The sequence below is a fragment of the Phocoena sinus genome, chromosome 11 (genome assembly GCF_008692025.1).
Source record: "Phocoena sinus isolate mPhoSin1 chromosome 11, mPhoSin1.pri, whole genome shotgun sequence".
Lineage (NCBI taxonomy): Eukaryota > Metazoa > Chordata > Mammalia > Artiodactyla > Phocoenidae > Phocoena > Phocoena sinus.
In genome coordinates this window covers 26004989-26019026 of record NC_045773.1, presented here as the reverse complement: position 1 = coordinate 26019026, position 14038 = coordinate 26004989, and the positions used below count along the sequence as shown (strand labels likewise).

At 44.8% G+C, this 14038-nt stretch overlaps 1 protein-coding gene across 1 annotated transcript in view; it reads left to right on the top strand.

Moving 5' to 3' along the window:
- ATXN7 (ataxin 7) overlaps window positions 1-14038 on the top strand; it is a 100792-nt gene that overhangs the window by 67646 nt on the left and 19108 nt on the right. Inside the window, 2 exon segments of the mRNA XM_032649600.1 lie at window positions 11205-11454; window positions 13489-13748. Coding sequence (XP_032505491.1) covers window positions 11205-11454; window positions 13489-13748 — 510 coding nt within the window.

Below are 14038 nucleotides of genomic sequence, written 5' to 3'. Positions count from 1 at the left end.
GAAATAGAATGTGGAGAAAGACTGCTGATATTTGTAAAAATGTATAACATTAAAACTTGTAGGTTTGTCCAGGCTTAAAGTGTAGATATATAACGAATCAAGTACATTTTCCAATATACCTGGTAATAGTTGTCATTTTACTCACTCAGGAAAATCAGGTGTGAGTAATTTACATTCTAATTCTAGCAGGTTAAATTTATAAATTCCATCTCCCTCAGTTTTGGCCAGCTGCCTTTCAAAGAGAAGGATTCACTTACACCAGCCAGGACGCCTTGTATGACCATATTAGATGAAATTAGACTCCACCCCTTGTTTTCTGTTGATCTGCCAGGACCTTTGTAATTCAAGTGCTTTTTACAGTAGTAGCAAATGTTACATAAGACCAAACATGGAGCATATTTGGAGTTGGTGGGCAGACTCAAATCATGATGCAAGCCTGCAGTAGCAAGTGTGCAATGAAGCACAACCAAATTATGTGAATGGAAGGTAACAAGAAGCCTCTTCAGAACAGCCCTTCCTCCGCACGGGGGCTGAAAGCTCCACCCGGTAAGTTTTCCGAGGCAGTTTTCCGAGGCTGGACTTGGCCCGGGGCCCAGTTCTGGACGAGCTTGCGGAAGGTGGGCTAGGTCTTTGGGAACAGGACAGAGACCCACGCAGAGCCGAGTGCGGCGAGCTGGCGCAGGCCCCCTTCCTCTGGTGGCCGTCCTGCCCCGCCAGCAGGCCCGGAGCGCTTCGTGGCTGAAGTGGTGGAGAGAGTGCGCTCTGCAGACCCGTGGAGCAGGGGGGTAATCGCAGCTAGAGGGATTAGCTGCTGCCGGCCGTCCACAGGAGCCATGCTGAAATGTCATTTGCGTGATCTGGCCAAAGGTCAAACGCAGGCAGGAGTTGAGTTTGCTGTTAACTCCAACAAAATGCTGAGGTTTGCACCAAACGGTGCCCATATCTCAAAACAGGGAGCGCAGTGGTTACATCGCTCTCTAAAAATGGACGAACGTTGTAACACGCTTTAACTGTTTGTTTTTTATCTCACTTGTGGTGAGTGAGGTTTCATGACAGGCAGTTCACTGTGTTTCCTGTAGAACGTGTTTGAAAGCTGTTTTGTCGGATACTTCAAATCCACAGCAGAGTTTTAAGCAGAACACTGTGTCAAGAGGAAGAACAACTTCAGAATACAAACAGTAACCCTGGGAAGTCATTCAGTAACTTAAATTGAGTGTATAAAAATTTAATTACTGACTGACTGCCAGAAAAGACTATTTTTTTTTCGGTTGTGTTATTAAGGTAGCCAGTACAGCCAAGCAGATTCTTCCTGGGTGGGTTGGGCGGCTGTTCTCAAAGTTACCTTAACTCTCTCATGCCTCGTCTGCAAGCAGGAAGTGAGGTGACAGTTGAGATCTTTAGTTTTCACTGGATTCACCTTTCATGCCTCCTGCAGTAATGTGCTTGACCGGATGGTTCTCATTGAGGCTGAAATTTAGCTACTGGTTTGCAGAACTTTAAATACAAACAGATTTTCAGACCTTTATTCAAATTGCTGTTTAATGCCCTAAAATTGATTTTTCTAAGAACTCTTATTTCTCGTCAGGCAGTTTTAGTGTTGCTGTTTCTGGTTTCATTTTTGCATATCGCTTTTGGTGTTGATTAGTTGACAGCCCCATCCTGTAGGTGGGGCAGACGCTGTTTTCTGTCTTCAGAAAAAATAAACACGTGCTGCAGACTCCTCGTTGGCATTGTTACGTCATGAATCACCCATTCCTTATTAACAGAGCGCTTAATGAGGAGACTTTAAGGGCTGTGTTGTGAGTTTGGGGTTTTTGTTATTCCCAGGTTCACGGTCTTTTCACCCCTTCCCCACCTTTCCCCCCCCAGTAAAGAGAAATATAAAGGCCACAAAACTATTGGGAAACAGCAATAAGGATGTGGCTTACAGACTAGCGCAGCACTCTGAAGCAGATGGTGCTGTCATTCCGTTGCACCTTGGACTTGCTGTTCCTCTTGGCCTCAGAGGACAGTGCTCCCTGAGGGGATTCCTGCACAGAAGTTTTCGTTTTAAAAAACAAACGCACAGAACAAAAACAGAGAACTCCTCTAATTTGAGTTCTGCCAGGTTTCTTTTAATTTTCTCCCTCTCCCCTACCCTTTGTGTGTGTGTTAAAACTGGATTGGAGTGGTAAAGGCATAGCTTGTTTTTCTTCATACTTTTTGCATTTTGATGATAGCCTTGTATCTTTCATTAGAGAAAAACTGGGAACCAGACCCAAAACGTGACCAGAGAGGTGCTTGCGTAAGGACTGAGGGTGTCGATGCTTGACCTGTGCAAGGTGTTCACAAATTGGAAGGCTAAACTTAAAATGATAGATTGCTAAACGTGTTGGGATGCTTTTTCCCCCAGCAGATAAAGGATTAAAGCAAAAGTAAATGGAGACTGATGGAGTTTTGGTTTTGGCTTTTGGTTTCTTCTCACATGTTGATACCTGAGGCGTGCCAACATCTCGAGTCAATGGGAGCGAATTCGGGGGAGATGCTGTGCATCGCTCAGACCTGAGATCCTGTTTGTTTCAGGCAGGGTGAGTGCTTGCTGTACTCTGCCAGTATCATTCGGGTAACAGTGTGTGTCCTGAGGACAGCGGAGAGAGCTGCTTGTGACTGTTAGCAGAGTGGAAGTGTCAGCCAGCATGTCGTTCATTGCATGATATCCTGTAGACAGAAATGGTGACGGCGACATCACAGGGGTGGCGTAGTTTGGTGGCTGTGTTTTGCTCAAGGCGGTAACAGCCTTTTCCCCAAAGTTGTATTTGCTAAAAACATCTGTGTGTGTCTGTCTGAAATCATGATGATGACTCTCAGTTCAAAGTCTGCACCTTGAACAGGATAGGAAGGGCCCCCTTAAGGAAATGAACTGTGATTCAGACCATTCAATGTTCCTTAAACAAGATGCCTTATGACAACGATTATGAAGAAATGATATTCTCCCAACGGAGGTGATCAGTTGTTATACCATCCAGTATCCCCTCTTTTTCTCTATCATTCCATCTCCTTTAATAAAGTATTTGGAATTTTTAAAAGCCATTTTTTTCTAATGTTTGCACAGACCTACAAGTTGAGACAGCAGGGGAGGGCTACCTCCAGATATTCAGTCAGGTTTTCATATTTCTCACATACTTGAAAGCGAAGTTCAGAAAGAACAGTCCCCATGGGAAGAATTCCTGGCAAGAGGATTATCTGAGGTTGCCATATTTGTGGTCCTTTCTTAGCAACATTATTTACAATCCATTCACGCCTGTCCCTTCCCCCACCGGAAGTTGGAGTCATTCTCCCTTGTAATCTGCCCTTTGTGATCTGTTCTCTTTCATCAGCTAGTGTGAATGGGAATGCTGCAGTGCCGCCCTGCCCAGAGACGTGGAAATGCCAAGGGACCTGGAATACTTTAGTGGGGCTTTTATTTCCGTCATAAAGCACTGACTTCAAGAGCTTGATAATTTGATTATAGACCTTGGCGAAAAGTTGTTTCAAGTGGCCCAAGTGCTGTAAATGACTCTCTCTTCTGCACTTTCCCCTCGTGTTTTAATTTAAAAACATTCTGCATTAGGGGGAGGAGAAATGCATTTGGCAGAAGTCGCAGTTGGAGACTAATTTGTTAGGGCAGCCAGTGTTGAAATCATCCTTTTCAGTTAAATCTCTCTAGTGGAAATGATGCCGAGTGCTTTGTGTAAAGACTTTTTTTTCTTCCTCACTGTTTTCCAGTGCCATTTGTAACCCACCTAAGCATGTTCTGAGGCTGCCTCGCGGCTCTGGTTTTGGCTTTTGGTGAACTGTCCTTTGAGGCACTGTGTGTCAGAGGTCAGCTCTGGATTCCACAACTTGAGATTTGAATGTTCCAGGGACAGTCCCACAGATTTGCTTCCTTTTTAGCATCAGACTGCGCTTTGCTTGCTCTGGAGTAGTCCGGTCGAGTCCTTGGGGACCCTCCAGAAATTGGATCAAAGAAAAAGCAGATATAGGATCAAAAAAGAATATGTAATGACAAGGAGTGGAGTTGGATTGTGTTTGCTGGTGAGACACGTGAAAGTGCTTTTAGAAAAGAATAAGAACGTTTACTGGGAGAAGTTGACAGTGAGAGTAGTGAGGAGACACTATTAAATGCTTTATGTCCACACGTAGTCCACGGTGTGACTTTAAAAGTGTGTCAAGGGGCTTCCCTGGTGGCGCGGTGGTTGAGAGTCCGCCTGCCGATGCAGGGGACACGGGTTCGTGCCCCGGGCCGGGAGGATGCCACATGCCGCAGAGCGGCTGGGCCCGTGGGCCGTGGCCGCTGAGCCTGAGCGTCCGGAGCCTGTGCTCTGCAACGGGAGAGGCCACAGCGGTGAGAGGCCCGCGTACCGCAAAAACAAACAAACAAACAACCTTGGCACACTTTTTTTTTTTTTTTTTTTTTGCGGTACGCGGGCCTCTCACCGTTGTGGCCTCTCCCGTTGCGGAGCACAGGCTCCGGACGTGCAGGCTCAGCGGCCACGGCCCACGGGCCCAGCCGCTCTGCGGCATGTGGCATCCTCCCGGCCCGGGGCACGAACCCGTGTGCCCTGCATCGGCAGGCGGACTCTCAACCACCGCGCCACCAGGGAAGCCCCCCCCCCCCCCTTATTCATTTTTAATGAATTCTAAACGTTGTTCTTCCGAGCTCTTGACTGAGAAGAGCTTAGTATCTTCCTGGACTGACATGTAAAGTAAATCTATAAACTAAGTCTCTACCACACTGGGGAAGGTAGAGTAAGTGGTTTTGGTTTGTTCTTCACTGATTTCTGTCTGCTTGGCCTTTCTCACTTGAGTCTGTAACTGGCATTACCTGGACTAACAGGGGGCCTCTGTCCTACTCCCTCTGGAGTTCCCAGTACCTGGTCCACAGTCAGCCCTGGGCTGCAGGCTTTACAACTCTGTTACTTAATCCCAACAGCCCTGCAGGGTAGGATTGACAGATGAAGAGTCTGCCAAAGTAGATAGAGTCAGGTCTTTTCCCAGCGTCACCCAGCTACTTAGTGACAGAACAAGGGTTTGAACCCACATGTGTCTGACTCCAGCGTTCTTGCCCCTTCACGTGATCTTTTTTTTTAAAAAAAAAAAAAAAAGGTTTTTTGGTTTTACTTTGGATTCTATTCAAGCTGGTTAGTTAATCAAGACTGTGCCCAACAGCCTCTGCTGGGAAGGCAACCAGGACCAGGGCGTGACTGCAAGCATGCATAATGGTGTCGGTCTGTGGGGGCTGGCCAGCCTAATCCTATAGAACAGGTATTTCTGTTATAGGTATAGAACAGGTATAACTGCTCCTCCTCATGGGTTCTTTGTAGAACATATCCATCTGGGAACTTTCTAAGTGATTCTTTTTAGCCAAGCCAGAAAGACAGCTCTGACTGGCACTTTGTACCGAAATTCACTCTTCAAACCATCTTTAATGTTTCCCTGCGGGAAAAAAAAACAAATGCAACACTGGCTGACACCCATAGCTAATCTTTAGGATAGCAGCTTCCAAAATAGGAAGATTAAATCCACAACAGCCTGGGTTTCCCTTAAACCGATTCTGGATCCCCACCCCAAATTTACCAAAACTCTGTCTTACACTTGTATGTTCCAACTGTGCCGCCCTTTGTGCTAATAGCCTGCATTAGCGGAGCACTTGGAAAGATGACGTATGCCGCAACCCTCACCATCACCCCTCTGCCTGCCTTTGGACCGTGCATTGTGGCCTGCTAATGACACCGCTTCAGGTGGACTGTCATGTGGTCCCGCCTGGGCACTGGAGTCAGCCTGCCTGGGGTTGCATCCTGATCCTGCCTCTTCGCTAGCTGGGTGATGTTGGGCGATTGACCTGAGTCCTTTAAATCCTTGGCCTTCTCATCTGGAAAGTGGGGATCATGGCAATATCTGCTCTGTAGGAGGATGGTTAGGACTAAATGAGGCAATCCCTATAAGTTTCGTAGCATGGTGCCTGATGGGTGGTTTCTGCCCACTAACAGTAGTGACTGCTGTTGTTGCAGGTGAGACTTTCCATTAATCAGTTGCTGGGATCATAAAAGATTAGCAAAAGGCTTAATAAGATACCAAAAAAGGGCTTGGAGTAAAAACAGTTTTGTGGGCTTTTCCGAGCTGTTAGCCATTCTGCCTGCTCTTGTGTGATGATCATTGAGCGTGGGACAAATTGATTCTATGCTCCTGAGTGATAATAGGCCTTCCATTATTTTGGCATGTGTGAAATTGAGGCCAGAACACCAAATGATCTCTCTCTTTTAAAAGTATGTATTTAATAAACAAGTAAACCATATTTGTTGTAGAAAAATAAAACATTGTGCAGAAGTTTTTCAAAAATAGACCTACAGTCCCAGGGATAACCACTTAAAAAACGTTTGACAAATATTTTTTCTAGATTTTTTTCAGGCATGAATGATTTGAAGTGACAGTGTGCTTTTGACTGCATTTTAGGTTTGTGTCCTAACTTTGACACTTACACATTATAAGTTATCTTTAGTTTTTTATTTCAAAGCAATGTATATGCCTTTAAAAGATCTAATTATTTGCTTTGAACTCCTTTTTGGTTTGTACCTAGGTGTCAACACTTACATATATATATTTTTAAGCCTCAGCGTGAATCCACAATTATAAGCCCAGTGTTCTTGGTTGCTTTCTATTTTGGAAGACCGAAAGCTGTCCTCTCCCCTGGCCACCTCGGAATCCTACCCTTGCCTGCAGTGGTATCACGTGCTCAAGCCACAAGGGAAGAAAGCCCGATGCATCCATCTCTTGCTCTGTCTCTTTCTCCTTGTCTCTGTTTCCAGATCTGTCTCTGTGGTCCCCCCCGCCGCCCCCAACCCCAGCACTGCCACACATACACCACACACTCACCCGTGTCTGTCCTTCTGTCTCTGCTCTGTCTTTTCACTGTATCTGTGTTTGTCGGTCTGTTGGTCTGCCTGTCTCTCCTGCTTGCTGGAGCCATTCACAGTGCCCTGCTCATTCAGGGACAGAGTGTGCTTTCTCTGGGCTGGTGCCAGACCCTGGAGAGAGGAGTGCTTTGAAAACTCAACTTGGACTCCTCACCAAACCACACTTCAGTTATGCTTAGCATCTGGCCACCAGTTTGTCCACTTAATATAAGGTCCCTAACCCTACCCATAACTTGCCCGTTTCCCTTTTGATCTGGAAACAAACACTTTTTTAAAACTGGAAGCCCAGTTTAAAATCTTAAGAAAAATAGGGGCCCAGTGTGAAAGGTTGGGGAGAGTCCAACTCACTATAATTTAATTTGTGTTTTCTTCTTTGCTTTCTCGTGAAGGGAAAGCCAAATGCCACCCTTTCCAGAGAATGAGTTACCAGACCATGATGTGAAGGAACAACTTAATTCAGCAGCATGACAAGGATTTGAGCTGGCACTTTTCAGCCAAAATCACAGTTACACACACACACACACACACACACACGCACGCACGCACGCAGTCTGTTTCAAGTTCTAGTGAATGAAAGAAGTTCACATGATGGATTGCCATTCTTAGTTTTTAAATAGCTTTTATTGTTGTAGTAGAAAGTACAACTTTTCTGAAATGTTATTGATATATCAGCTGACCTTTAATGTTAGAAAGCTTTCACTCTTGATTTTCTAATGCAAAATCCCATATCAAAGAGTTAATAGACAACTCAGGAAAAAAAAAAAAAGCATTAACAGAAGAAAACAGGGAAAGTGGACTATGATGGGGATAGAAAATTGAAAGGACAGGGACTTCCCTGGTGGCCCAGTGGTTAGGACTCCGCGGTTGCACTTCAGGGGGCTCTGGTTCAATCCTTGGTCAGGGAACTAAGATCCCACATGCCACTCGGTGCAGCTAAAAAAAAAAAGAAAAAATTGAAAGGGCAGACTGGAAGTTGCAGCCAGTTCTGCCATAAGACAGCACACATTCCTAAGAAATTACTGCATTATGCAAAATGACGTAATAAAAACCATAGGAGACTCATTAGAAAAATGGGATAATGGGCACAACACTCAAAACTTCATCAGTGACACCCAGAAAAAGATAGGAACCTAACAAGAATGGTAGCACAGTTTTATGTGTATTAAATGGTTTAAAAAATACATAAATATTCATTCTAACATGACAGTTTTCCTTGAAAACAACCTGACATGTGCTTTTGCAGGTAGGTGTCGGAAGGGTTTCAGTTTGTAAGCTATTGTGAAGTGGTGGAAGGAAGATTATCTGATATCGAGGAAAAGGTGTAGCACCAGCTGTGTGGATGGTGTGGCTCCTAAGGTCCATGGTGAACTGAGGTGGATGGTGGATGTTTGGGGGCGGGGTGGGGGTGGCTGGGCAGGCTGAGGGTGTGAGCTTTTATTCCCACGTGGCTCAGTTTAGCCAGGTGTGGTTTTCTGCATTTACCTAGTGCTTCTTGCAGATGAAATCTTGCAGAAGGAAATACAAAAATTATTTTTGCTCAGATTGTTCCTTAGTAGATCAGTGACTTCGGAATAAGTTTACGTTTTCAAAAGAAGCATTACAGTGAACTATGTTTAATTTGATTGAGAATTTTCTTTACATCATTTGATATCAGAGAAAATATATCACTTTTACTCTGAGACACCTGCTTGAGAATTCTGATACCCCCCCAAATAGTAAGAAGACTGTATTTCCTAGAAGTCAAAGTTTTGGTTGGAATTTTTCCCCCTCTTTGTACCACAGACATGGTAATTATTCCTTTAGTACACTGCCACTGGGGGTGATTTTTGTGGCTGAACATTTTAATTTAAATATTTAATAATTTTAATGTATATCAGAGATATATATTACACACTTTTGAAACCTGTTGTTTTATAGATGCTATTGTTTTGGAAAACAATAAGAGTTCGGGAAAACACTGAGAGTGGTACCCTGCTTCACAAAGTTGGGCCATCTGAAAACAGATTGGGGGTAGTTTCAGGTTGCCCCTGATAGAGGGGCACTACTTACTGGTGATTAAGGGCTGGGGGACAGGAATTCTAACCACCCTGAAATCCTGTACAAGGATTGTTGTGTCCAAAATACCAATGCTGTCCCCGTGAAAGACTGGTGAGTATTAGATTAAGGAGGAGGAAGGAACAGTAGAGTTGATAATTTGAATAAACGTGTTGAGTAAAAAATAGTATTTTATGTGTCGTTGGTAAGAATGATGAAAATAGTTTGCAGTTGAGGGAAGTTTGGAAGACACTAGTTGGGGACAAGTAGTAGCGGTGAGCTTCATTTAACAAACCCTGGTATGTAGTGCTACGTGCCTGGCAGTGTTCTCAGTGCCATAGAGATGGTAATTTACTCAGCTGTGGTTAATGGTTCTTGAGGCATTAGCCTCGTCTAGGGTAGGCTCTCACCATTGACTGCGCAGTGGAATCACACAGAAGAGCTTGTAAAAGTCTGGATGCCCAGGCCACAGAAAAATCAGAATCAGAATCTTTGAAGGTGGGACTGAGGCATCAGTATTTTTTAAGCTCATTAGATTATGCCGATGTGTAGCCAAGGTTGAGAACCACTGGTCTAGGACCATTTGAAAATCACTGTCTTCATAAGAAGAGCCGTACCAATCGGGCAAATGTTAATTGAAGGCCTGCTCTGTGCTGCCACGCTGCCAGGGGCAGATGACCGAGACAGGAAGCTCCACCATCCAAGGGAGTCGGCAGAACGGGAGACAGATTTTTACAGTCCTGGCTGACAAGTGCTGATGCTTGAAAGTATATTCAGAGTGTTTTGGGATCACGGAAGAGAAGGAAACTAATTTTTTTTTTTTTAAAGAAAACCTCAGGTGCCAAATTTGGAAAATTACTAAACTTGTTATTTTAGCTTTCCCTCCCGTACACACTACTTTCATATCTGGGGCGGAAAAAAGCAGCAGGCACTTATAAATTACTATCAGTTTAGCCTTCCTAACCTGCTTGTAGCCTTTGTGTGGTCTAGTTGGAGAATTTGAATTCTGCCTGTAGATAGCATAATGATTTTGCCCAGGTGTAGAGCAGGCTCTTTAGTACCTCATACAGCATCATTGAGCTATTTGCCCTTCTGGGAATAAGTCAGCACAGCTTCACAGAGAGTCTCAGGACTGATTTAAAAGGACCTTTGGAAATAAATCCTTTACATGATGGTTGTAGTCAAATTGATTCTAATGTGCTTAATTTAAAAAATACTCACATAGCTTCCGTATTGTGATAAATAAATGTTGGATCACATACATTTTAAAACTTATGAGTAAAGCAAACGTATTTTAAATTACAAATTCAACTAAAGGCAACTACTGAAGCTACCAGCTTGAGGTACTTAAGTAGATAAAGTTACTAAGTAATTTACTTGTTTCCGATGGTAACATTCTTCAACAGCTCTCGATTTATTTAGTGTGGGTTGCCTTACTCTGAGAAAACCTGATTCTCTAGTGGATAGACTTACTTTCAGTTAAGCCTGAGTAGTCCTTACTTAACCATGAATTACTTCCTGGTATAAAAAGCAGGCTTAGCTATTTGTGGTATTTTTGTCTTGCGCCTTTGGCATCCTATGGTGTGAACAAGAGCTGTGCCATCTGTAGTCAAGTGAGATTATTTAAAAGGGGGGGGGCGTTGGGAGTGGGGAGTGAAGTGATTCACTGGAAAATTTCAGCACAGATTCTTAGGGAACGATATAAGATAACCCTAGAAACATTCTTATTTGGTGTCATATACTGGTGGGTAGTGACAAAAAAAAAATGAAGGTACAACTTGTTTCTTAACATTTTGCTGTTTTGAAAATTGGAGAGGTACTATGCTAGAAAGGAAGAAAGAATTCCGTGCAGTGTCAATTAGCAGAGCTCTGCAGACGAATGAATACTTTCCTCCTCTCTGACTACAAGTTGCAGTGAGGTTCATTTCTAAAATGCAAAACCCACTCTTCTCAGGGTTAGAATGTCTGTTTCCTAATGGTTGTCTATGTATGATAAACCTCTTCATGCCGAGACGTTTCCTAAGCAGAAGGACCAGTTCCTAGAATCCAGAATAAGTCTGTGGGGTCTAGATAAGCCATTTCTGAAAGCTGCTGAGTTTAATATATTTTCACTTAGTGACACGTATTTGAACCTAAATGTGTTGATTTCCAGGGACTCCCGCAGGGTTCCGTTGGAGACTTGCCTGAAACAGTGTCTTTCCCCCCCCCACCCCCCGCCCCTTTTGTGTTCCTTTTCAGAAAGAAGACATAGCTCATCCAGCAAGCCTTCTTTGGCCGTTCCTCCCACTTCAGTATTTTCCTTCTTCCCTTCTCTGTCCAAAAGCAAAGGAGGCAGTGGAAGTGGAAGCAGCCGTTCTTCCAGTGGAGGTGTTCTAAGTGCATCCTCGTTAAGTTCCAAGTTGTTGAAATCGCCCAAAGAGAAACTGCAGCTCAGGGGGAACAGGCCAATGCATCCCATTCAGCAAAATAGAGTCCCCCATGGTAGAATGTGAGTATGGCCCAGAGGGTTCTTAAAGCTCACCTGCCAGAAGTGGAACTGTGTACACAAGTAGCATCTGAGAGTGTACGTGGATAATGTGAAAGAGAGCCCACTTTGGGGAAAATTCAAATATATGTTGTTGTTTCTTTTTGTTTCCCTATTATACCTTGGGAGACTTTATAGAGTCATAATAGCAATAATAATACTTATCTATTGATCCTTTCTTGTGTGCCAGCTATTGAAATTTAGCTAAGCGTATTCTCATTTACTTATCACAACAACCCTTTGAAATAGGTATTGCTGTTATCTCCATTTTCTGGGTAAGGAGAGGGGGAAGCGTGATAAGATTGAAGAACTTCAGCCACGGGCCCCTCAGGTCAAACAGGCCTGGGGTTCAAACCCCGCCTCTATCATTTCCTAGCTGAGGGGCCTGGCCAAGGCCCTGTTTATCTCAGAGTCTGAGATAACGGCCCCTGTGCAGGCTTAGTGGGGGTGGTAGGATTCATGTATTAGACTCAAGCACCTGGCTAGTGTCCGGCCCACAGGAGACCTTAAAGGAACGGATGCTGGTGCCGCCGCTGAGGATGACAGTAGGAATAAAAAGGTGAAGAGATCCCCAGAAGCTGTTCTAGGATTTTCTGGGGCCTGCACAGCAAATAGGGGAGCAGTGCTTCCTCCCACCCCCAGTCTTGGGTTCACATCCAAGCCCTGATGAGGGGAGACTGGAAGAAGTTCACACCACCAGGCAAGGCCTTGACGAGCTTCCCTGGTGGGCCTGTAGGCTGGCAGGCTCTTTGTGGGTGACATGAGGGAGCAGCCGTGCACTCCTGTGGAAATACATCTTGCCCCATCACGGCATGCTTCGGCCTTGGTGGCAGGTGGCTTTTCCCTGGCCTGCCTCCCTTTCGGAGGGTATGCCACACATCGCAGTCCCAAGGTCTGATAACCTGGTTAATCTTCGGGCAACGGCCAGCACCTGCTCTTGCGCACGGACCTTGCCAGCTGGGAGAGGCGGTGGCATCTTGCAGTGTCTCTGCTGCTCTCGGGCTGTTCCAGGTACAGCTGTTTGGTGCTATTTGTCCTGGTTGTTAAGCCCGCAGCCTCTGCTCATCTGTCAGAAGTGCAAGTACAGGAAGCTTGGCTTTCATTCCTGGAGCTGTCAGAGAGCCAAAGAAAATGCCAGTACAGTGTGTAAGCCATTCGCCCACTTACCAGCTGTTCGAGCACTGACGCCACTGGGCAAAGTGTATAAAACCTCATCAGTCCAAATCTTCTTTATTTGTAGCTGGGCTTTAGACGAGGACCAGGCTAACTGTTAGCTTCGTACCAACATTTGCCACCCAAATGACAGTATCAGTAAGATTCCAGAAAAAAGTCAGTTCTTGGTTAGCGATACAGGTATTCAGCGCTCACCAGCTGAGTGTCAGGCACTAAGATTCCAGGCTCCTATAGAGAAACCTTTTTCAGGGACTGGAGAATTACCACTTCACTGACACATCGTATCCTAATTAAACATTGGTCTTCCTCATTGACAGAGGCAGAGAGCCTCTTCTTGGAGATACATTGTTAGGCACATTTGAGTTCTTCCAAGTCCTTAGTGACATTTCTTGGAAATGTTCTCTAATTTCAGTTGTTCTTTTCTCTGCTCACTCATTTTACTTTATTTTGATGGATCATTTCTTAAAAATGACAGCTCTCAAATGATATCCTCTAAAGGTCCTGCAGTAGTCTTTGGTCCTTTTAGACCTTTTCATATTTTGCTTCTTGCAGGAATTACATTGGGTAACGGGAATGACGATAGACCAGGTAAATTTGATGGTTCCTCTGGAGCTTTCTGCCTCTCCAGAAGGGCTTACAGACGGAGTAAAAGTCTTACTGAGTTTTCTGCGTAGCCCTAACAAATTTTCGTAATGTACCTTTGGGAGCCTAGCTCTGCGCAGTGCACAGGTAGACCCAGGCTCTGCCCTCGTCCCTCTGGCTCACCAGTCACCCTGGGCTGCTGGGGCACTCAGGTGCTGGTGTTCTCACTTCCCCCTACGACAGCATGACGCCCTCTGTCAAAGTGGAAAAGATTCCTCCGAAGATGGATGGCACACTACTGAAATCTGCGGTAGGGCCAGCCTGTCCTGCTGCTGTGAGTTCCTCAGTCAAGCCTGGCCTTAACTGCCCCTCAATACCAAAGCCAACCTTGCCTTCGCCTGGACAGATTCTGAATGGCAAAGGGCTTCCTGCACCGCCTACGCTGGAAAAGAAGTCAGAAGATAACTCCAATAACAGGAAATTTTTAAATAAGAGATTATCAGGTAACTTCACATTTTCTCTCAGTATTCCTTTCTGTATTAATTGGGCATTCCTGGGAGAGCAAATCAACCGTTTTCTGTAAGTCCTTTTTTTAAAACTGGCCAACTTCAGCTTAAGGATGAAGTTCCTTAAGTAGTGTCTTTGAGCTCTTCATTCTTGGTTTTAAAGTGCACGCGTGTGGGTAGGTGACGTAAAAGTAGCTTTCTAGTGGTGTCTTCCTAAATGGAGTAATGAGTAATGCTGGCTTAAACAGTCTCTTTCCTGTCATCTGGTGGCGAAAGTCCCCACTCTC